The sequence below is a fragment of the Ambystoma mexicanum genome, chromosome 6q, assembly GCF_040938575.1.
Source record: "Ambystoma mexicanum isolate Mex_15411 chromosome 6q, UKY_AmexF1_1, whole genome shotgun sequence".
NCBI lineage: Eukaryota > Metazoa > Chordata > Amphibia > Caudata > Ambystomatidae > Ambystoma > Ambystoma mexicanum.
Window position 1 is genome coordinate 778,301,837 of NC_090937.1, and position 25,978 is coordinate 778,327,814.

Sequence of the window (25,978 nt, forward strand, 5' to 3'; positions counted from 1 at the left end):
AGGGCTATAACGGCCAGCTTACCCTTTGAGGGATTTCCTTCCCAACTCATTTAGTTAGGGTTATAGTACCCTACACACTGATTTGGGGAGATGGCACAATGCTCACTTTGATAGGGCTGTTGCACATCTCACACATGGGGATTCAGTGCCCAATGCACTTCTTTCAAGCACGGGTACTATAGCTCTATGGCAAAGTGCTTGTCTTGGAAGCAAGAGGACGCAGGGCAACACAGGTTCAAATCCAGGGTCCACACCTATGGTATTAAGCATGTTATAAATAACCAATCAATCATATTGGGGCCAGTTCACTTTCAAGACCTTTGGCTCATTACAGGTAAGCCAGATGCCTCTGTGACCCAGATCGAATCTCCACTCAATCCCTGCTATGGGTGCTGGGTACCCGTGTGCAGAGTCCTGCTCCCTGACCCTTCTTCTAATGAGCGTCTCCCAGCTGCTACACGTACATCTATTCCCAATGCCTTTTATAAGCCAGGTACCCACATGTTCCCTGCCTCACGTCCTGGTGTTGGTTATAATATTTCAGATCTTGTATAGCCCTTGTGGATCTGCATTTCCATTTCCTCTTTACTCCACTCTTTACTCGCAGTGTCTCTGGTTACTTCCTGTAGTTAGCGTACAGGATCCTGCATTGACGCGTCCAACCTCTAATATTGTACCTTTTTTCTTACAATAATGCTATAAGAGGGGTCCTGCCAGCATGAAGTACCACACAGTTTGGATTTGGAAAGCCAGGTAGGTAGATCTTTAGTACAGGCTGCACACTCCTGATAAAAAGATCTCAGAAGTCCCTTCTGGCAAATGGGACCTGTGACAAATCCAGGATATTCTTCCCTTCTCCCTAATGGGGCGCAACCCCTATTGAGACTAGGGCAATGAGCCCGCTATGCAAGACCCTCACTAGGGGCATGGGCAGGCAGGATCTCACTGGGAGCGACTCCTTCTTAGGGGACAAGGACTCTTGGTGGAACAAGTCGGTTATAGTTTCTGCAAACCCAAAATACTTTCTGCCTTTATGGGAGTAGATGTTAAGGATACAACTGTGAAAACTGAATCTACATTTAAATGTGTTGCTGACCCCCCTCAAGTGTGAAATCCTCTAATCAATGGAACGTCATCTCTCATTTCAAAACCCCCTATAAAGACACTGTGAGCCTCATGTGCAGAGAGAAGAGACCAGATGCCGTGAAGTTGATCGGCTAGGATGGAAACACGCAGAGCAGACATCGCCACTACCATTCAGAACCAGCGCTGTCTGGTGGCAGGGCAACAGAGTGCACATGGTGGAAGAGCAGGCCATGGAACTTTGCCAAACCAAGGAGCGCTGATTAAACAAGGATTCCGGCTCACGTCCCGAGAGACACTGCCAGAGGAAAGAGAGACAATGACGAGCCTGAAGAACGTTGCCATCAGAAGAAGTTAGAGTAAGAGAGACTGGCAAGACCTTAAGAAGGCTGCCACCAGAGAAAACCTGAGAGAGACAGACGATCCCAAGAGAAGGCTGCTGTTGGAGAAGGAAAAACTTACAGAGGACTAGGGTTTTTTTGAAAACAGGGGAGAGAGGCTTAAGACAGTGCCCTATACAAAATGTTTAAATTACCAAAAAATAGTCTTAACTCCTCTCAGAGGCTCACCCTTTGAGATCTAGATTCATCTTTGGGGAGACATTAAGAACTGTCCTCCTCGATTGCAACAAATGACACTACAGTCATGATTGAAAAAATATATGTATCTCTTTTTTTATTTTATTCTTACATTTGTATTAAAAACCATTTAATAAAAATAGTAAAAGAGGACGGTATAACACCCGTCACACCTTCTAATATGCTAGACAACAACCATTAGACAAAAACAGTAAAAGAGGTTTGTAAACCAAGTGTGTTCTAGAGAAACGGTCCTAGAATAGGATCTAGAAGAAAACAGAAAAACAATTACCATAGACAAGAGAGTAACTGTTAGAATGACAGGACAAAACTAATCAATGTATACCAGAAAACAACCATGTGACATGAAAAAATGCAACAATAACATGTAAGATGAAACACACCATTGATGTCAAATCTTAAAATCTCTATGGTAATGTTGAGACATTTACTATAGTTCTAAGTGCGTAACAGCTATAAATGCCTTATTAGACTTGTGATAGCATTCTCACAAAGAAAACATTAGCCCGACATGTTTCATTCCCATTGACCTTAGATAGGATAAGTAACAGGAAATTCTTCAGGGGGTGATGTTACAAACATCGGGTAACATGTCAATAACTAGAAAGATTGCGTATACATTTTGTGACGCTTGATGCAAAACTGAGGAGAGCAGTTCATTAGGGGTGACTTCTTTAGTTGCGAAGTAACGACCTAAGGAATGGAAGGGTAATGGTGGTTTGTATACCCTTTATATCTATTTGCAGATAAAAGGCTTACCTGACTGCCGACTTATAAGTAGTAGCAGGGGTAATCACACGATCTGCTTGAGTAGGATGTTTTCTCTCTAAAAGAAAGTACGGCAACAGGGGCTTAGTAAAAATGGCAAGGACTGTCTAGAGTTTATTAGCCTTGGAAAACAGCTTTTTTTAGATGTAGATTTTAAAATGGGAAACAAAATGCTTCTAGGTTTTATGTGGTTCACCAATCCGCAATGTTTTGTCAGAACCACAAAAAATACATAAAGAGTTGCTGGTGGTGTTAGCTCTCTTATTAAACTTATTAAAAAAAGTGGAGGTCTATGTCTGTGGGTTGGTGTCAACGTTATCAATGGAACCAAAAGGAAAAACCAATTGGATTGTTTGCCATAGTTTTACAAATATTTAAACCTAACACTGCGAAACAAAAATGCACCGGACCGGCAAAGACCGATAACATTGGGACAGTAGAACAAAAGTCAAAAGGATAAAGCACACTGGGCTGACCTTTTCATGCGCTCCTTGGTGCTTATTTTGCACTTGAAATTCGAGTTGGTAGAATAGCCACGGTTACTGCAGCATATGCGGAGAAGTGCTTTGCTGTTGGAGAAGGCCAGAGAAAGATATTATGGTGAGTCACCAAGAAGGCTGCTACCAGAGAAAGAGACACCGGTGGGCCACCAAGAAGGTTAGTGGCAGAGAAAGCCAAGAAAATATGCCAACGAGCCACTGAGAAGGCTGCCACCAGACAACTGCAGAAAGCAGGCTGATGTGAGGGAATCCGCCGCTACCACAACCACTGACCCTCCCTGGAGAGAATTCCGCAGAGTAGCAAGTACGTGGTTTGGTTCTGAGAAAGGGATATGGGTGGTCAAACTCTGCTCCGACTGAAGGGGAAGTAAACCTCAGGATTTCCAAGGGAGGCGAAGTCTAGTAATGTTCTAGTCGCCGAAGCCCTGAAGAGATACATATAAAAGCCAAGATAACACTGCGCTTGTTCAGACTAAGAAATTAAATGAAATGATATTTTATTTATATCGCACTCGTACACAAGTGTTTCAGAGCGCGACCAGGCAAAAAGGGAGGGGAACAAGGGAGAGAAAAAAGAAAAACAGCAATCTTACTAGGCCCAGTGACATTTAAGAAAGCGCAAGTGCATGGAAAAGGGAAAAGGGGGAAAGTGCATGGAAGGGGAAGGGGGAGTGGAAAGTGCAAGGCAGAGGAGAGAAAACATATATACTATTAAATAAAATAAATAATAACTAAGGGCGATAAACCATGGTAGTGCAGCCAGCAAGTGGCAGGTGAAAATTAGTCAGAAGGTATATCTGATAAGTGCAGAAGAAAAGTGGGGGGGCTCTATGGGTACAGATACAGAACCCTAGTGCAGAGGGTGGCCTGGAGGCAGTGCAGGAGGGTGGCAGGGTGAGCAGGTACCTGGGACCGAATGACAGAGGGTGGCCAGGTGCACGATGCCAAGAGAAGAAACAGATCACAGGGGAGAAGGGGGGCAAAGGCAGAGGCAAAGAGAAAGGTCTTGAGATGCTTCCGGAACCAGAGATGTTTTTGCTCCAGTTTTGAGGTGGCCGGGAGGCTGTTCCAAAGGGTGGCACCAGCCGAAGACGGAGATCTCCCCCCAGATAGATAGAGGAACCATCTGAGGTGGGTGTAAGTCAAGGAGCCAGAGGACCCAGTAAATGTCTAAAGTGACCAAGCTAGGATACGGATAACAAAGTGGGCCAGGAAGCCCATTACAGAAGGTTGACCACACCACATGGACTGTCTACAACCCTGAGATGAGGTGTATTGGCCCTGGAAAGGGGGCCATCAAGATATATCTCAAGTATTTGGAAAGGGATGAGAAAAATGACTTTTTTCTGTTGCAGTGAAGTTTCTAAGTTTGTGAAGGACTGAAAAGGAAAACCAATTTAAGAAACAAGTCGTGTTTTCTTGAACTGCATCAAAACTCTGTGACCTTTGTGCAAGAGACTGTTGACAAAGGCCAAATACAAATAACTGTGATGAACATTTCTTTTCAAGGAACATTTCTTTTCAAGAACTGTTGCGTGAGGAGGGGGTTAGCTTTAAGATCCTAAGCCTCACAGGCACTTGCATTGCATATGATAATTTGTATCTAGTGGTAGGGCCAGTTAGATAGATTAGGTTTTGTACTAAGAACAGACTTTTTGGGTTGACTAGACGTCCTTACGAGCACTTTAGGTTTTTAGGTTTAGATGGGGAACCTCACGGTAGCAGTAGAGCCTGATTGGGCCGATTTTCATTTAAGTTAATACAATTCCTCCGTTTGAATAACGCCCATTGGTCTGACTCCTATTTCTGGCTCGCCACAGACCTTTCAGGGTGAGAGGATTCCGACTGTAATAAAGTGGTTGACTTGGGATCTCCTATCCTGAGTCAGGGCTCCCGGAATTAATGGTGGTGGTTTCTTCCATTCACCCCAGGGGAATCCGGTCATGGCTCTCTTGAGTACTTGGGATGGTGGCCCTCGGGAGCAGGTGTCCTCATCTTCAGTGGCATTTCTAACCTATCTGGCATATACTGGCAAGACGAAACTGTGACTCCCAGCTTCAACCACCTCTGGCTGACTCACAGCTGTGGTGTCCCTGGTAGTCCGGCTTACTCAGGTCACAAAGTCAGACCTCTATAGCTACTCTGCAAAGATCATTCTCGAAAATGACAATCTCACCTACTCCCACCAGTTTACAGTCCAAAAGTGTACTTAATACTTGAGATAGAGGCTCCCCCATTCTACATCGCCCAGACTCTGAAGATGGGAGATGAAGAAAGAAGCTCCTTTGAAGTTTGCTGTGTGAGCAGCTGTCTTGTAAAGAAAATATCCTTGATATTGTGCCAGGGCATGCTACTAAGTTAACAAACGTGGAAGGTAATTGGCAGCCAAATTGCCACATGCAAGAACCATTTGTAGCATTATTTATGAAGTCAATTTGTCCTACACCTATAATTGCATTTACTTAACTGCGCATGACTGAAGTTGTATAGGCTAATCCAACTTCTTTTCTTTGCAGGTGTTATAGCACGACATCCGCTCTACTATCCGTACATAAAGAGAGCTCTCACTGCACAGGTCATCGAGGAATATTTCCAGCATCTCATAAGGAAAGAAAACTCAGATGAAACTGTGGTGACCAGGTAGGCGCATTTAACACTTTCGTCCGAATATGCACTTCACTCTATCACAAAACGTTACATAGCCGGAAGAGTATGAAGTCATTCACGAAGATTCTTGGCGCAGTAGAGGCACAGAAATGCACACTTGAATGGTCACTGTATACAAGTCAGGTTAATGTTGGAATCTTATCGCAGCTGAGCACCTTAGGCTGTTGCAAGATGGTGTGTGCAGATGACTAAAACAAACAACCATCACAACAGTTTGCTGTGAATAGAATGCATCTTTTGAGTTAAAAAGCCGCAGATGTCAAAGCACGACCTAGTATCTATCTCACTGTATACAGAGCCACACAGCATGGCGCTGTGGCATTCAAATGAACTGAGAGGCTCGCATTGTAATGATATACTGTTCGTTGTCTTACACGGAAATGCATAGCTTTGCCAGCCCAAGAGCAAAAGCTCTCTAAGATGAGATGCAACAACCACATACGTGGTTCATCAGAATGGTATAGTTAACATCCTTGCGTACTGGGGCATATTCACCCAACACCATACATTTTATCATGGGTTTACAAAAATGCAAAGAAACACCTCCACCCTCACCCTGTAATGTAAGAGCAGACTATGTACTTTCAGTTACAAAGCCACCATCTAGTAGTCATTTCGGGAAGTGCAGAGCCACACGGCCATGTACTCGGGGGTAAGCTAATTTACGGAAAAACTGGCATTTTAGCTCCATGTAAGATAATTGTGATTGTTTTATAGGGCAGATGCTATTTTATACATAGGTAGACTCAGAGTTCTGAAGGATGCAACAACCACATGCATGTTTTACCCTCATAGGGGATCACCCATGTGGTGCAGTTCACATTCTTGTGATTAAGACATCTTTACCAAACACCATCAATAGTATTTATTTATTTTATTGTTTTTTTTTATAAACGTGCCTGAGTTTGGTTTCTAAGCGCGGATCCTGGATTCGAACCTCTGTTGCTTTGCGTTGCACCTGTGCTATCCTCCATTCACCTTTGGTGGTGTAGCCCCTGGTCCCAAAGGGCCCAGCTCGTAGGGGCTGCATGTTTGTCCCTTAAGGGAACACCTAGAGGTAAAGGCCCAGTCTCCAGGGTAATATGAATATTTTATTAAATGTATTGTCGGTTTTACTTTATTTCTGTGTCTTCATGTGTATGCGTTTGTTGTGGAAGAGTCCATCCAGCCCACCACGGGGCTGGATGGAATGTTTAGGAGAGAAAAAAAAGAAAAGGATAATACAACTGAACTCCCCTGCCCAAGAATGGGTTGGGCAGTGGAGTAAATAATCCAGTGAGGATTTAAAAAAGAAACAGTTGAAAAAGGACAGAAAGAAAGAGAGAAGAAAAAGACAGGAGAGAGAAGGAGGGACAGACTTACCTGGGGGACACTGCCTCAAGCAGACCCTAGGCATCTGGGCTCAGGCGGTGGATGGTGGAGTCCCCCAGAGACGGAACAAGGGGGGCTGAGCTGCTTATTCCTGGGGCAGCTCAGCTGCCACAGGGCCATGCAGGTGTCAGTCCGTCCGGGGACCAGACTGGATTGGCCCAGCATCATCCAGGGCCCGGGCAGGGTGCTGCCCAGGTTGAAAACTAACAGCCCAGCCCAGATTGTGTGTGTGGGGGGGCAGCCCAGACCAGGCTGTTGGGCCGTGCCCTCATTCAGCTCACGCTGCTTATGTCATGCGCAGACAAGGTGGTGCACAGTGAGGAAGTCCACTCCACCCAGAGAAGGAAAGCCCAAGGCTGCTTCGCGGAGCAGCCCGGCTGATGGCCAGAGGCCCACCCCATGCGTCTAAGGACACATTGCTGAGGAGGCGGGCCAGGAAACCCCAACAAACCGGTGAAGCAGCTGCATTCCCGTTGACATGGGGACACCACCTGGGGTCAAGATGGTTGCCGGAGCAACAGTGAAAGAGGTGGCGTCCCAACGGCATTGGGGACACTGCCTGAAGTCAATGGCAGCATGGGCCACAGCAGTTACGTAGGGCGGCCCCCGCGCTAACAGGACCGCACAAAGATTCCAAATTCGGGCTGCAGGTGTGGTGGTGAGTGCAGGTGGGACCCCCAGCCACGGGGTCCACTCAGAAGATTTTGAGAAGTCCACGGGTGTGGCCATGATCACCCGTGGCCCCTCAGCCCACAGGGTCACCCAAAAGAATCGAAAAGGGATGCAGGGATCGGCGGTGATGGTGGGCAGAACCCACTCCTGCAGGGGGCCACCCAGAAGACCAAAGAAGCTCTAGCCACGTGGTGTATGGGCGTGGCTTCTGATTACACTCTTCCTTCCTATTGACTGCTATAAGCACGTAGCTTGAATGTAATGTGCTCCCAGTGGTAAGCAGCAGCGAGTTACACATCTCCTTAAGTCTAGCATCAGATGTGTACATCAGATATTACTCAAAGTGCAGGAATGTAGGGCCCTCGAGGAACTGGGATGTGTAATGCCAAACTAAATGCATCCTGCATGAGAGATGCTCACCCCCGAAAGCACGCCACTACGAAACATTGAATGTTTGTGATTTCTGAATGTCAAATCCTGTCGAATACAGTTTCATTTTGCCCATAAAATGTATTTCAACTTCACAGTAATGCCATTGGTCCCGTGGATTAGCAGCGTTCACAGCCATATTTTCACAGGCCCAAAGCCATATCAACCAGGATAATTCTAGCTTAACAGTTGGTTCAGTCTCAAAGGCCACTTGGAACTGAGTAGGAAAGTGGCAATTTGCATCAGGTGGTCTCCTGAATTTTGTGCATCCACTGAAAGCTTCTAAATCTCCTCCTACGTCTTCAGGTAGCTCCCAGAGCCTCATGTTCAGTTCTTTGAAGCATTGCTGCGTGTGCTAATAGCCCTATCCTGGTTACCAACACGCTTTAAGGCTGAAATGCAGTTATGTTTTTGTCCTGCTAGTTCATTAAGGAGCCGATTCATGGAACAAACGTGCGCCGAAAATCCCAGTGCAAGCAGGCGCAAGGAGGCGCAAGCGGGAGAAAGCAAACGCACGCGTGCGATTCAAGGAATGCGCTGCGCTACTTTCCCACTGGTTGTGCGCCAAATCCATGCATGGAGCATGCTGGCGCACGTCTCTAAACAGCGTGCGCTAAGCACACAGCGAAAGCGCACATAGCGCAGCGCACACAACAGAAGTGGGAGGAACAGTGAGCGTAACACGTGGAATGGGGAATAACGCGTGAAAAAGAAGGCGTAACTGGGGAAGTACTGCAGGGAACTACACGGAACGCCCACACGCACGCGAACAACCCGTATTCATGGATTCGAATACAGGAAACCCGCACACAGCAAAAGAAGTGCACAGGCATCAACACGTCTGCCACACGAAGGCAGGAGGAAGCGTCCCCGCGCACAGCATAAAAGTGCGCGCAAACAACAAACACGTATATACAGCTACGATGAATGCCCTATTTGTCGCAGCACTGATCGTGGGACACCGCAGGAGGAGGAGAATAGCCAGGGCACGCATTATTTCACCACGGACAAGCTTTTTTGGGATGCCTGACGTCCAGGTCTATGGCAGGTATAGGTTTCCACCCCATAGCATCCTAGACCCGGTCAGGAAGTGGGAAGATGACCTAACATCCCCCACCCTCTGCTCCCAAGCATTGTGCCCCTTGGAGAAGGTGCTCAATGTCCTGCATTTTTTGGCCACTGGGTCTTTTCAGCGGACTACTGCCATAGTGGGGGGGTCTCACAGGCCAAGCAGTCACGCTGCCTACACCAGGTATTGGCAATCATGACAGCGCGCCCCTCAGTCCGCAGGTACATATACATGCCCAGAACACCCGCAGAAAGGCAGGCCATTGTCCAGGACTTTTACAGGGTGGCACACTTCCCCAAAGTGCTCTCTGCCATAGATTGCACCCATGTGGCCCTACGTCCACCTACGGCCACTGAGCACATCTACCGAAACCGCAAGCACTGGCATTCCAACAATGTACAGGTGGTATGCGATGCAAAGGGAATCATCCCCTCTGTCTATGCAAACTACCCTTATACAGAATGTCCGCCCTGAGCCAGGCCCTGGAAGCTGGGCAGCATGGCGACACATGGCTCCTAGGTGAGTACAAATGCCTGTGCACATACATGCATGTCACACACACACAAATACACAAACCCCAATAATCATAACCATTATCCCCTCTCCAGGGGACAGTGCCTACCCTCTGAGCAACCACATGATGACGCCAATCCGGAACCCCACCACACCACCCCAGGTAAGATACAACGCGGCCCATATTGCAACCAGGGCCATAGTGGAGCGCACATTCAGAGTGCTCAAGTCACGCTTTCGCTCCCTTGACCGCTCTGCTGGGCAGCTACACTATGCACCCCCAGTAGTGTGCAGGATCATTGTGGCAGCATGTGTCCTGCACAATGTTGCAACACGGCAGGGCATACCGGTGGCCATGGTGGTGCCCCCACAGGCACAGGCGCTGCCCATGGGAGGGGATAGGGCATGTGGCGAGGAAGCCTGGACCCAGCTTGTGGCCAGATTTTTCACCTAAACTCCCAACCCTGCGGAGTGCACACAGGCCTGGCACATACCAGGTGACAATCGATGATGACAAAGAGACAGTCAACTGTCACAACCTTACCACCCTGAGATTGTTGCCATGGAATTGCCACATTGTGTGCATCCCTAGCTACTAAAACACAAACAATCCTGTCTGACCAAAAGCACACATGCAACGTGTGATTCACTCAGACCTGCAAAACAGGATATGACTATCACTGGTATGTCACTCAAACCCTCCAAAACCACAACATGACATGGCAAGCAATAGCCATACACCAACACAGTACCAAAAAGGTACACATTGCCATGTGAAAAATGTAAATGGGCATCAGACAATGATGCCTGACATGGAATCAGATGAAATGACTGACCAACAACCTCCCACCCAAAATAAGTCATACCCAAATGCATTCCAAAAGTTGTATTTTAAACATAACAATGAATGCCTGTCCACATGCATAATGTGCATTGCAAAATCAACACTGCAGCTACTGTGTGTCGTGTCCACCTCCTGCAACACACTGCTCATCGCACAGCACAGTGAACATCCATTGTGTGTGATGCACACCCTGAGCATCACATCTAAGCGACAAACTACATAAAAAAACAAAATAGGCATGTACAGGATCCACAAATGGTCATAGAACATGTGCTGCAGGGACACAGTGGGCACCAGAAGGCAAACAGAGTGTACACGTGGACATGGAAGGGTGATTGTACATGTAGTGGATCATAGTGTGAGTGTGTGGGTCAGTAGGGACATGCACTCAACATATGCATGTGAAATCAAGTGACCATCAGTGTCCTCTACACATCACATGTGAAAATCCACCATGTGTATACCCCAGCATGTCAATCACAACTATCCCCTCACACCTGAAAGGTAAACACAACACATGAACAGGCATTGATTAGCAGAATACATCATGTAAATAGGAAAGTACAATTACAATTTCAGGGTGCCCATCACACTGCAGGGCAAGGCAACTATCAACAACAAAACACCCCCCTCCCCTCACAAATCACCACAACCCACTGAACAACTGCATTTGTGTTATTCATCCGACATCCTTGAATTCCACCTGGCCACAGGATCACCCTTCCCCTTTGTCACCATCTCCCACCTTGTGTGTAAAAAGTTGCCAGCACCCTCAGAGTCCACCTCAATTTGAAAAAGCACAAAATCCAACAGAACTCAAAGCAGGACAACACAGAAGCCAAGCAAATAGCCTGCAGGCAGTAAAACAAACCAGAACAGCCTCCAGTAGATGACTTGAAGTAGCAGTACGCCACAAAGGCCAAGTACTACCACAATGATGTTAACAACCAAGGTAGCACAGTAAAACAATGTCACAACAGGATCTGAACCATGTGTGGCACATAAAATAGAATGATGCACCACAAACGGATGTCTACTGTCACAGCTCCCGTGTACAGGCGCAGGAGTGGCACAAAACAACCACCCCCACCGTGGTCTGGGTGCCTGCAAGGTCTAACTCACACAGGCCTCTGAGACCCTGGTGGGGAAGGAGGGTCAGGGATATGCTGTTACGCTCACCTGACTCCCATGGAGGCGCTGGCCTGGTTCGCGCTGCTGTGACCTCTTCTAAGGTGATGCGCAGGGTTCGGAAGACGGACTGGACCGGGCCCTCAAATCTGGCTTGTCTGGCTCGCAGAAGTATCCTTCTGTAGGCGAAAATAGGGGATAAACTGTCTGCGGGGTAATGCAATCGGCCTCCCACTTTCCCCTCTCACCCTCCTTGAAACCCTTCTGTGATTTCTCATAGCGTCTCACCTTAGGGTCTGGAAGGACGAGCTCTCCATCCTGCTTCTGATGGAGGGGCCGCGTTGGTATCCAGTTACTTCACTGGATTTTCGGATTGGTGAGAACCAAACTTGCTTGGCTTCCAGGTAAGTTTTTTGATAAGAGGTTCCCCTTGTGTCCATGCATTATTGTACTAATGCTGGTGTCTTTTTCCCCATAGGGGCCGGGGTACGGAATGCCAGGGAACAGGCACCGACCCGAGATGAGCGGTGAAATCCTTGTAGAAATCAGGTAAGTCTTTAATGAGCGTTTTTTGGTAATGTCTTTTCATTCGCTCATTAACGCTGATGTCTCTTTTTCCCCTTAGGGGCCGGGGTCCGGAAATGCCAGGATGCGGCGCGGACCCGAAATGAAGAGGGAATGAATCCACAGGTAAGTCTTAACATGGAGATTTAGCTTTCCTTATTCCCTTCTCTCTCTCACCTTTTGTTCTGGTGTTTTTCTCCCTAGGCACTGGGGCGTGACTGCGAATCCGGATGATCGCTGCTGAACATGGAGGCGCCCTGTAAAGGTGAGTGGAATGCGGCGCTGCAGCGATCGACGCGATGAGCTTTTAAATTAAAGTCTTCCTTTTCAGGATTGTCGGCGAGATGTCTCCGGGATGCGGATTTAGCAGGTAAGGACTTTTCCTTCTTCTGTTCTCTTCTTCTCTTCCTTTGCAGGTGATCCAGGATGCTGGCAGGCGTGGCAGAAGTCAGGATGCAGGAGCAGACACGGTGAGCGTCCAGCTGCTAGATGCAGAACAACGCGAAGCACGTGTGGCTGTTCGGGTGGGGTTTAAATAGCCTTGGAAGAAGTTCCAGGTATGTATCCTTCCTCCAATCAGGTATGTATCCTTCCCCGACCACGCCCGGATGGTATATTAGTCCCACAGGTAAAGTAGTTCCTTTAAGGCCTCAAGGAGGCCGGGATCCTGCAGCATGGTCTGCATCAGGTAAGTGCACCCAAGCATTCCCATAATGAGCCTGGCGCCTATGGCGCCAGGACTGATGTCTTTTATGAGCCTGGCGCCATAGGCGCCAGGACACTGTCCAAAGGGCCCCTACATGGGGTTGCTGGGTCCTTCCTTGGGGACTGGATGTTCACTTTCGGGGATGCCGGGCTTGAACCGGCTCCTCGGGAGCGGGCATCATGACATATGCAGTCGGGATAGGTATTGGCATGCTGGATAACCGGAATGAGGGGCAGTAGAGGGGAGTAGGATTGACACGGGAAAGTAGGGAATGCACCAAAATGATGTACACACATTAACACATAGACAATTAGATCAAATTTGTTCACATGCACATAGCACCAAATTACTTAAATGTAAGTCAAAGAGAAATGTATCCCTGGGGTGAGTGCTGGCTTCCTGCCTGCGCACTCTCAGGTCCGGTAACAGGAGCATTTCAATGCTGCAAAGAGAGCCACAGTTAATAATCTGTGCATGCCCAAAACACACAAACACACCACCAAATATGCCCCAAAGTAACAAAATACACTACAAACAGACAAACCTGTGTGGATGCTTCATACCCATATGTAACATTACCCCTCTGATGGTTCATACACAGTCAATGCAGTAAGTCAGGCACCGGTGGGTGCGTGGCAAATAGAACACCAATGTGTCACGATTCACACAACATGCAATGTTCCTTGTGTAAGCTGACAGATGCATATAGCAAGGTCTGACTTCAGAACAAGTCCTGTACCACCATGACCAAAATAAAGTAGCCAGTGCATGTATCAATTTCTACTTGGAAATGAAATGCAATGCACCCGAGTCTGTCCCTTGCTGTCTGTCCCTGTGAGCTGCTTCATTCCATGTCTCGGAACGCAACATGGCTAATACAAGTTCCTCAATGGACCATGGTGGACCGGAGCGTATGTGCCACTGCCCTTGCAGGTGCCCCAGACAACTTTCACATCAACTAGCCATCAGCCCACTAACACATCTGAGCTGTATTGTGCGCTTCTACACCAATATTTTTCCAAGTTCACCATCAGTGCTGCTACTAAGCATGCATGTTCAACTGGCCAGGTGGAAGGTTTGCTGTGTTGTGACCCCCCCTGTGCTGCTCACCTTGCCTGGAGGCCCTTGAAACACGTCATCGATTTTCGGAGGTATGATCGCAATCCCTGTGCCTCTGCTTGCGCACACATGTGCATGTCGGCAGCACCAAACGTGTCTTGATTTCAGACGTCCAATGGCCCATGTCTGCTGGCAAAGGTGTTCTTGAGGCTCATCCCCCTGCAGAAAGTGCATGAAACACATGATTAATGCTTAATATTCATCTGTGTGTGTCTCTTCAGGCATTACATGACTGGACCATGTCAGAGACGTACATCAGAAATCACACCATCAGTCCGTCTTTCACAACAACAGTGTGGAACACACTATCTACGGCATGATTTACAACAAGCACATGTTCATTAAAGATCAGAAACATACTACACAATGCATAGCAATGAATGTACACATGAATCATTAAGCACCCCATCTAGAAAAAGAAGAACAGTGGACAATTACACCCCAATCATCCCCACTAGGGGCGTTAACACAAGTTCCACAGCAGCAGACATGCCACAGATATGACAGTCCATTGCCCTTGTGTATAGGCTGTTACACCGAACCATCCTTGCGAGCCCATGGATAAGGGAAGCAGGAGTGGCATATGTGAGTCAAGGACCCCAAGCAGCAAACACATACACAAGACAAGCTTGAAGGGCCCAGCTGGAACAGACAGTGGATGCTTTCAAATGCCACAAAGCACCAGACCGTCACATGAAAGCACAATAGACTAGTAATTTTAAACTATATTAACTAATTACACTAACTATGAAAATCCTACTTTACCTATTTAAACTAACTATCAAACAGAAATTTAACTAACTAAACTAAAAGAAAAATCAAAAATGGCCACATACGACCCGGGGGGGGCAACCAGGAGGGGGGAGGTACAGGGTGCTGCTCAACACCCACATGCGATGATGCTGAGGAAAAAAAAAACCTCCATGGGCTCAACACCTGCACAGCCCTACCTATGTGGGAGATAGATTGTCGTCCGAGTCTGGCTCTTCCTGTAAAGGAGGACGTGGCACAGGAGCATGACCACGCCTAGCCGCAGCTTGCCCCTCATCGGCAGCAGGTCTGCCGGACGGGTGAGCCTGGTTCTGTGTGGTGATGACATGTAGGTCTGCATGCAGAACCTCCCGTGATACACGTGCTTCCTCTTGCAAGGTAGCACGTGTAACACGGAGTTCCTCCTGCAAGGCCTGGCTTGACAACCGCTGCACCTCCCGGCAAGCATGTAGCTCAGCCGAGATGGTATGCTCAAGCTGTGTAAACCTCTCCTCTGCCCGCTCCCTCTGGAACATCAGAAGGACACCCAGAGTGGATCTGATGGAAGCATACTCCTCCCTCAGGTCCTCCATGTGTGCCTCTGCGTGAGCAGCAATTGCTTCACGCAGAGACAACATTTCAGCCTGGCGTGCCCTGTCTGAGGCCGCCATGCCCAGCCTGAGCGAGCGGGCCATGGACCGTGCCGCCTGCTGCTGGAGAAGCACCTGCCTAGCAGGGGGGAGCACAGATCGTGCCACACGCTCCATGCTCTCAGCGATGTTCTCCATTGCTGCCCCCTGCCGTTCAGAATTGGCAGTCATGTCTTGCTCCCACTCAGTATACAGCGGTTGCACGCGGCGACCGCATTGCTGGGCTTGACCCCTGCGGGACCCAATGACTGGGTGTCCTCGTTGTGTTGGCACCGCCCGCGGCTGCACGACTACATGCCCACGTCGACGTGATGTCCCAGGCACATCAGTGACTGGTGTGGAGGGTGACCCTGCGTCCCGATCCACCACGGGCGGTGGTTCCAAGGCTGTCTGACCCCTCAGTGCAGGTGTCACAGACAGAGGAGTGTCCACATCAGAATCACTCAACCCTGACATATGGACCTGATGCTCATCCAACTCGACATGGTCGTCAGAGTGTTCATCAGGGCTGGACTCATAGGCAGCCAGAGACAAGATGGATTGTAGCACTTGGGAGTTTTTGTGGCCTACCACCCCACGACCCCCACTTGTGCTGGGTTGATGTAGTGATAACAACCCTGTGCCTGGCATGACAACACCATCCTCCGGCTCCATTGCGTCATCACCAGAAAAATAGAGAGGAAAAAGGTCACTACGCATGTTAGAAGCACACACACACCGACACCAAACACATCAGGCAGATGTGTGACACACAAAATAGAACCTGGCATGCATGCTGGGTAAACTTGAAATTGCTCTGTGATTAGAACTGTGGAAAGGTGGCAGTTTGCACTGAAGTGGGTCTATGCAGTGCAGCAAATATGCATGTTACTCACTATCTACATGTACAAGGACTTCATGGTGTGTGTCAGAAAATGTGAAGGCAGTGCAAGGTCAACTTCAGGCATCACGTGCAATGTGCATTCAATGGGTAGCATATCTACAAGCAAACCACCCCTTCCCCCAAGTGCAAAAGCAGGGATGCCTAGCATGGTATCAAAAGGCTGACCATAGACCTGTGTATTGACAGACAGTGTTGACCAGCATCAACAGCATTATGTGAGTCAAGTGACAACACAGCAAATGATGATGGGACAGTAAGCAGGACACATGATGAAACCTTTGGAGTACACCCACGTGTGAAGAAGACACTACACCAGTTGGACAGAGTCATTGGCCATTAAACAGGCTGAGGTCTGTGACCCACACAGATTGTCAGACCCTAAACATGTGTACAGTTGACATGGGAATGCAGATGAAATGCCATGCAATTTAGGTCATCCTGGACTTGTGTAACAGTGATCATCCAGTCATGGACACATATGGGCATGCGTTAAATGCACATGGAGCATGAATGGGCACTCATGTCCCTGCTGGGCATCTGACCTCTGCACAGTCCAAGTGAGACACCCTGCATCAAGTACTAAGGATGTACCTCAATGGATATGTCTGGCAGATTGGCCGCTGGATGTTAGAATGTACACAGGAGGCATGACCAGGGAAGTAACCAAGGGCAATATTGTAGCAGACCAGTGCTAAGATGGAATTGGGGTGCAGAGCAGGGGGTTGAGGGGCAACGGAGCATGCCTACATTGGCTACCCCCTTGCAGGCAGAGGACACATGCACGTCGGTCATGCTATGCATAGTTCCTGGGCTGTGAGGAAGGTCACCCCACGCTACATGCAGAAGTGCCATTGAGCTGGAACATGGACCGGAGGGGCATACTGGTAACCAGCATGTGACTAGGGTGCAAAAGTGGTGATGTGTTCAATCCCCATCTGCTCCACATGTCCACCATCCAGCAGAGTAGACATGCATCAGGGAAGCATTGCATTACTCGCTCATCATAACCATGTACACGTGACATGTAGTGGCAGTCATGCACAACACATCACACAAGTAAAACACATACGTCCTCGACAAACACGCATCAACACTCACTGGACTGGGCATCAAAGTCCGGCATCTCTCCCACTCCTTCGACCAATTCGGGTGGTATGAACTCCGCAACGAGTGACTCATGCGGAGTGAGGTCTTCCTCCTCCGGTGCAGGCCCACCGCCAGTCACCAGAGTCAAGTTGTAATTTGAGGCACGCTTAGCCTTATCGCTGCATTTGAGGTCATTCCAACGCTTTTTGCACTCTTGCGCCGTGCGCACCTCATGGCCCAATGCACTCACATGTTCCACAACTTGCTTCCAGTGGGTATCACGGTGGGCAGCCGTAGTCTGACAATTAGCACCCACTAGCATGTCACAGCTGTGTTTCCACACGTAGCCCACGAGGAAGTCCAGTTCCTGTTTGCAGAAAGGCTTCTTCCTCGACATGCAGGTGGTCGAGGCTGTGTGTGGGGTCCCAGCCTGTGCTGCAGGTGCAACCTTCCTCCTCTTGGATTGTGGCGCAGACCCTGGCTGGCTGATCCCGCCCTGATCAGTATGGCCAGTGGGTTCGGTGGATTGATACAAGGGAGTGGCAGGTGGAGGGACGACCAAAGGCCTGACTTGTGTCAGTGGCAGCTGGGTGCCCTCTAATGGACCCTGCACAGCAACATCCGCGCTGTGGCAGGGTCATTGACCGCAACTGTCCTGGTTGGCAGACTCACAACCGGGGTGTTGTTGGGTGCATCTGCCCCTGCACTTGCCAACACCTGGCTGTTTGGGGCAGCAGATGACATAATTGCCCCAGGGACACGTGTCTTGGTTAGGGAAGCCCTGCGTGCCCCTACGGTTTCCCTCCTGGCCTGTTGAAAATCTTCCAAGGGCTCTTCAATCGCCAACGCAGCCTGCGCTGGCAGACCCTGAGCCTGAGTGGCGGTGTCCACAGCTGCACCTGCAGCTACCCCTACCCTTGGACCCGTGGCAGTCGATGAAACAGACTGCCGGGTCACACGGGCGCCAGTGCCAGATGCAGAAGCTGCATCTGCCGGAACCACAGGGGGTGGTGGCATGACTGCACCGACACATGGCACAACATCATGCTCAAGTCGTGCACCCCTGCCTCTTCCCCCTCTGCGGCCACCCTGGACACCCTGGAGTCCCCCGACTCCCTGGACACCCTGGAGTCCCCCGACTCCCTGGTCACCCCGGCCAAGTCCCTGACCACGCCCGCCACGAGGAGTACACCCAGCTGAGGCACCCCTCTCTTTGGTGGCCTCCCAACCATGGCACAGATGGAGTAGTGCCAGCACAGATGGAGTAGTGCCAATGGGAGGTGTACACCACAATTGACCTGGGCAATTGGGGTGAAGGGGGTGGGATGCAAGATGTTAACAGCCCCCCTGCACCTGCAAGGCTGTAAGTGACCCCGGTGATGTAGTGATGGGTCACGCTACGCTCATGCACCCCAAAACTGCAGTAAAACCGTGCACGCAACCCTGCAGCCTACGTGTGTGGAATCAACCTCCCGCGCTACGCAGTGGCACCCAGTAACATGAAAAACGCGTACGCGTGGGACACGCAGGCTACTATGACATCGAAAACGGGTGCGATACACAGGGGCACCCGCAGTGGGAAATTAGCGTGCGCGACTCACCGTCTGACTAGCGTGATGCAGAAAAACACGCGTAGCCAATACCCCCACCAAAAGAAGAGATACGTCCTCGGTCGCTGTGAAGATGTGATAGCGCGCGAAACAACACGAACCAGCTACACACATCGGTCTTCACGAAAGGCACGTACAGCAAACTGCTGGCCCCACTCACCTTTAACCCCTGCTGAGGGAAACGCCCGGGCGTGTCACGTCACTTACGCGCGTAGGCCCTTTCCTCGGATTACATGCATTCACATGCGGACGTGCAGTTTTTTCACGCGCTGAACCACTATGCCCACACACGAGGGAAACGCCTGCGCGCATAACGTCAGAGAAGTGCTTACGCGCTAAGGGACTTTGGTCCAATGAAAACACGTATGTGTGCTGATGCGCTTACGCCCTAAGGGTCTTTCCTCCAATTACACGCTGATGTGCAATTTTTTCACGTGCCAAAACACACGGAAGACCATGCTCCTGCCCAGAAGGCCGAATTACTGCCCCCCAGAGCCCCGAGCACGCTCCCACCTGCAATCTGCTGCTGCCTGACTGCCTGCTGCCCACGTGCCCTGCCATTTGCTGCCTGCACGTCAGCCAGGGGTGCAGTTGCTGAGACCACCCCTGCTGGAACTGAAGACTCCCGACTGGGATTCCATCGCTCCACAGCCCAGCCCCAGGACCCAGTTGCCCACCCACTCCTGCCTCTGGGTTTGCCATGTCCAGCACAACACCATCTGGCAGCACTGGCAACCCCCAGCCAGAGAGGCAGAGGGTCACCAGCTTCAGTGCCAGGGAAGTTGGTGTCCTGGTGGAGCAAGTCCTGGGGCAGTATGATGCCCTCTTTGGAAGTTCGCACACCGACAATGAAGGACGACCAGGATCTGGATGGACATCGTGACTGCCATCAACGCGGAGGGGGTGGCAGTCCGCGACTTACATCATGTCAAGAAGCGCTGGGAGGACTTCAGGTCCAGGACCCTCAACAAGGCCCGGCCCCTCGCGAAGGCAGCGGATACCGAGGGGCGCCAGGGCCAGCTGTCGGACCACCAAATGAGGGTCCTGGAACGCATATGCCCAGCGCTCTACGTCCAGATCCTTGAGAGGCAGACCCGTCTGGAGTCGAGCGGTAAGTGTACATGCAGAGTGATTGGACGCTGTGCGTGTCGTGGTGTGCCAGTAGTGTACAGGTTGCACATGTGTTGTTGTAGGGCCATGTAGGGATGTGTATGAACATGGGCGTGAGGCTGCCACATGTGTGTCCTCTCATGTGTGAGACACATTGATGGTGTATGTGTTGGTAAGCATGCTGGACAAATGCAGGTGTGGGAGCACCCATGTTTGAATTTCTGTATATGTATATTGGCATGGTTGTGGCATGGATGGTGGTTCCTAATGCACGTATCTGCACTGTGTACATGTGCATGTGTGTGTATTTGACAAGTGTGCAACTGTGATGCAACATGGATGCATGTGACACTGATATGTAGAAGGCTGAATGGCAGATCTGACATGTATGGCAATCTCATCACTGCAACAGTTGGAGGAGATGTAGACATGCATGTAAGTGTGGTGGCGCGTGTGCATGTCTACTGCACTCCCTGTGTTTCATGTGATGTCTGGCTCACCTTTGGATGCTCATGCTGTTGTATGTGTATGGATGGTGCTGGCTGTTGTGATATGGCTGTGGAATTTCTCATGTGTGTGAGTTTAAATGACATGTGTGTTGGGGATTGTGATGCCATGTCTGAAGTTTGACACTGCCACTCATGTGCAACTGTCATGTATGTATCAGTCCATTGTACAGTGCCCTGATGCCTGTGTCCTATCTCTCCCTGTCTGCAGCATCAAGTTATGAAGAGGGCGGAGAGGGTGCTGTGGAGCACAGCGGAAGGAATCGCACCGCCTGCCGAAGACGCAAGGCCCGGCTCCCCTCCCAGGTTGTCATCTCGTCAGGGAGTGAGGAGTCCGGTGCCGCATCCCAGGCTGCAAAACACAAGGGGGGTGGTCCTGGCTGAAACAGTCAAAGCTGGTTGCAAGTGATTGGAATGCAAATAAGATTTAATATGTATCTAATCCTTAGTTGTAATGCTTATTCATATCAATCCAAAGGAAAGATGGAAAGGTACCCAGGAGGACAGATATATACCACAAGCACTTAATTGATAAAAGACTGGGAGTATTTTTTATTTGCTCTCCTCGGTCAAATGTTCATTTTTTTGACAAACAAAAGGTTGCATAGACCTATAAATGGTGCAAGCTTTGCATTGTATAATATTTACATTATTTCACATAATCATACATATAAAAAGCAAAGACATATTGATGCATAGAACAACAAAACATTTTAGTTGCTATAACACAGATCCTTGGATGGGTCTGACAGAAGCCAGGCTAAAGGGTGACCAAAAATAGATCGACGTCACTGACATAAATCAAAACCAATTGGAAAACAGGGACCTGTTGACCCCTAGGGGGGAATGGTCCCAGGACGTTTCGGCTAGACAGTGGATCACAGCCTTCTTCATGGAGCCAAGGATTTGGAAACCCCTTGACCAGGACGGAGTCCTGGATGGTGGCCAAATGGCTAAAGAAGCAATTTTCAATGGATAACTCTAGAGGAACAAGTCGAAGCTGCTTCTAATACTGAGGAACTTGGGTTGCAAGGTGGTAGTCCCGGCGCCAGAGTAAAACAACTGGGGGAGTACCCCAAGTAGCCGGCTTGGAAAACTGGCGAACAGCAGTAGGCAGAGACAGCTGGAGTCTGAATGGTGTAAACTGCGGCAACCGCGTGTGATCGTAAGCTCGGTGGGACACAGAGTGAAGCTGTGTGCATCCCAGGCTGCAGCTGCCGAGGGTAGGTCCAAGTGGCGGAGGTCGGAGTTGGACTCCTCGGCAGCAGAAGGGGCAGCTGAGACCCCACAGGGTCCGACTGTTAAACAAGGTTTCACGGGATCGCTGGTTACCTTTTCTTCCCGGGGTTCGTGGAGTCGAGGCAGCCAGTCTGTCGGAGCGACAATGCCGATGAAGCAGTAACGCGGGAAATTAACCCAACACCCTCCTGACAATAAATGACAGGATAGCACTGAACCAACTCCCAACGCCACGGGTGGCACTTCTCTGCATTAACATGACGTCGGGACAGTGTTCCCACTGGCAGAGAAGGCGAGTGAGTCCTTATAACACCAGTAGATGGATTAGTTGTTCTTCGGGACTTCCAGGAAGGCAGTAAGGCACGGGTACCGGCAGGGCACAAGTCAGGTGAAGGGGGAATGGTCAGGCAGCAAGGACAGGGAGGACTGACCAGGGAATTCCCACGGGACAGGAGTCAAGGAAGGAAGAAGGCTAGACAGGGAACCCAGACAAGACCCCTCCTAACCCCAAAACCAGAAAGTAGGTAAGGTCAAGACAGGGCTGGGAAACCAGGAACTGAATGTACCATGGAGCAGGGAAGGGGAGGAAGGTTGGTAGGCAGGACAAGGCAGGGCAAGACTAAGCAAAGGGTAACTGGAGAGACTGTGGCACAGGTAAACAGGCTCCAGCAGCGCATACACGGCAACAACCGCGTTGAGACGCGTTGTCTCCGTGTATGCGAAGCCCTTTTAAGGTACGGGGCCAAAGGGAGGCCTGGGACGCAAGTCCGTGTTACTGCGCATGCGCGAACGCCGAATACTGACGATCCGCGCATGCGCAGAACATGCAAGATGGCTGCGCCCGCGGAACGGCGTGGGGAAAGACGCCACCGCGGATAGAGTCTCCAAGAAGGGGGAGACTGCCGAGGCCGAGGACCCGGATCCCCGTAGCAGGTAAGTGGCGCGTGCGAGCGAGCGCGCGGCGTGACACCATACCCCCTCTCGGACAACCCCGGGGCACCAGGCTTCCAGGGATAGCGGAGATAGAAGTCCCGAACCAGGCGCGGTGCATGCTCGAAGGAGCGCGGTTCCCAAGTGCGGTCACAAGCCGGATAACCCTTCCAGCTGACCAGGAACTGCAGCGCACCATGCCTAATCCGCGAATCGCAAATCTCCTGCACCTCAAACTCAGGGACCCCCTGAACCAAGACCGGGGCAGGACGGGAACAGGAACGCCCCAGAACATCAGGTACATAGGGCTTCAAAAGAGAGACGTAAAAAAAAACGGGATGGATCCTCCAAGAACGAGGCAGGGACAACCGAAAGGCAACAGAGGAAACCCGCCCAATGATGCGGAAGGGACCAAAAAAGCGGGTAGCCAGTTTCACAGGTAAATTGCGTACCGGCAGATTCCTAGAGGACAGCCATACCCTGTCACCAACTTGAAGGTCAGGCTCAGGACTCTGTTTCTTCTCAGCCTGTTCCTTCATACATGCTTGTGCCACTGCCAAGGTATCGGCCGCCAGGCGATGTTGATCGTGGATCTGAGTCACCAAGGCATCTGCGGACGGTACAGCACTGGTAGAAGTAGGACGAGCAGGTAGTAGCTTGGGATGTAGTCCGGCAGAACAGAAAAAGGGGCTGAGTCCGGTAGCGGAATGAACAGCATTGTTGTAAGCCACGGTGTCCAACCACTCTGACCAGTTGTCTTGAGTGGCATTGGCGTAACAACGTAGATACTGCTCAAGAGTTTGGTTGGTACGCTCTGTCTGCCCATTGGTCTGGGGATGATACCCAGAACTCAGAGCACGCTGAATGTCCAAATGCCGACACAGTTGGTCCCAAAATGAAGAGATGAATTGAGACCCACGATCCGACAGAATCTTCTCAGGAAGACCGTGGAGACGATACACCTCGTGAAGGAAACGTCGTGCCATCTGGGAAGCGGTGGGCAGTTTAGGAAAGGGTAAGAAGTGAGCCATTTTGGTGAAGCAGTCCACTACCACCATGATACATGTATAACCACCAGAAAGCGGCAAGTCAACGATGAAGTCTGTAGCAATGGTATGCCAAGGGTATGGAGGCGTAGGTGTGGGTTTCAGGACACCAATGGGTTTCTTGCGAGGAATCTTGGTCTGGGCACATACTGGACAGGAATCCACGTAGAGCTTCACCAGCGTGGCCCATCCAGGCCACCAGAATTGCCGTGCGACCAGTTCTTGAATTGTGCGAACTCCTCGGTGACCACAAACTACGGAATCGTGACAATTTTGCAGAACGATCCTCTGTAGCTCTAAGGTGGGAACGTACAGACAATCCCCGAAAAACAACAAGCCGTCACGTTCCTTGATGTCAGAGCGTTGCAGTATCTGTGACCTGGAGGGATCCGTCCGTGTGGCTTCTAACAACTGTTGAAGCTGGGGAGTCACCATCGACAGGAAATGCTTCGAAGTATTCACAGGTTCCGGGTCCTTGGCCCCTTCGACGTTGTTTTCCAGGGACCGTGACAGGGCGTCGGCCTTCGTATTCTGGGAACTAGGGATGTACGTGACCGTGAAATCAAACTGCGAAAAGAAGAAGGCCCAACGAGCATGCCGGGATGTTCTGCATTGCAAAGACCGTAAGAATTGAAGATTACGGTGATCCCTGCGAACTTCCACCGGATACCTCCCACCCAGCAAGTGATGACGCCATTCCTCGAATGCCGCATTTATAGCCAGCAATTCCTTTTCAATCACAGCGTAGTTTCTTTCACTCACAGACAATTTCCGAGAATTGTAAGCCACCGGGTGTTCTGTTTCCGTAACTGGATCTTGCTGTAGTAAGACCGCACCAATTGCGTAGTCCAAGGCGTCGGTTTCAACTACAAACAGCTTTTCATCATCCGGATGTACCAAAACAGGAGCCGACATGAAGGATTTCTTCAATTCCCGAAATGCCACCTCAGCCTGTGAGTCCCAGAGAAATGGTACTTTGGTGCTGGTCAGTCGGGTTAACATGTTGGCAAGGTGAGAAAAACGTGGTATGAAGCGTCGATAAAAATTAGCGAAGCCCAGGAACCTTTGTAAAGACTTAACCCTGTGTGGCTGTTTCCATTCCTCTATGGCTTGCAGTTTCGTGGGGTCCCTCCGCACTCCCGTGCTGCTGACTACATAGCCCAGAAATTTCAAACTCTCCAGATGGAATTGACACTTCTCAGCCTTGGCATACAGGTGATTAGCAGTTAACCTACGGAGTACTTCCTGAACGTGCGCAACGTGCGCAGTGCGAGTGTCAGAAAAAACCAGGATGTCATCAAGGTATACCCAAACTGATATACCAATAAGGTCCGAAAAGATATCGTCCATGAACCGCTGGAAGATGGCCGGGGCATTGCAGAGCACAAACGGCATTACTCTGTACTCATAGTGGCCAAAAGGCGTCTTGAAGGCCGTCTTCCACTCATCCCCCTTCTTAATCCGCACCAGGTGATAGGCCCCTCTAAGATCCAACTTGGTGAAGCCCTGCGCGGATTTCATGGATTCGATGATGTCCCAGATGAGTGGCAGTGGGTATCTGTCTTTCCTCGGGATCTCGTTTAATTGGTGATAGTCGATACAAGGACGCAAAGTACCCTCTTTTTTCTTGACAAAGAAAAGCGGGAATCCTGCGGGAGACTTGGACTGCACGATGTAGCCCTTGTTGAGGCAATCCTTGATGTAATCCTGTAGGACTCCCTTTTCGAGTTGGGTTAATGAATAGATCTTGCCGTGGGGGATGACAGCATCAGGCAGGATATCGATGGAGCAGTCAAAGTGTCGGTGAGGCGGTAAAGGAATATCCTCTGGCTTGGAGAACACCTTGAGGTATCCAGCATACTCCTGAGGTACTGACTGAGTGGCACATAGACGGTCAGATACATTGGCAGGATTAAGAGACTCCAACATCGCTGGGAAGGAATCGTGAAGACCACAGTCCTGAGGACAACGTGCCGAAGTGAATACCAGGGATCGAGCAGTCCAGTTGACCTGAGGATTGTGATAAAGCAGCCAAGGCAAGCCCAGCACCACCGGAAAAGAGGGAGACTTGATGACGTCCAACGAGATTCGTTCAAGATGCCCTTCCACAGAGAGCCACAAGGGATCGGACCGTTG

The 25,978-nt window shown here is 50.0% G+C and overlaps 1 protein-coding gene across 1 annotated transcript in view; it reads left to right on the forward strand.

The window, feature by feature from the left end:
* The window catches only part of LOC138516300 (uncharacterized), a 1,253,275-nt gene that overhangs the window by 1,165,193 nt on the left and 62,104 nt on the right, over positions 1 to 25,978 (forward strand). Inside the window, exon 18 of the mRNA XM_069631312.1 lies at positions 5,467 to 5,590. Coding sequence (XP_069487413.1) covers positions 5,467 to 5,590 — 124 coding nt within the window. The remainder of the gene's footprint in view (positions 1 to 5,466; positions 5,591 to 25,978) is intronic.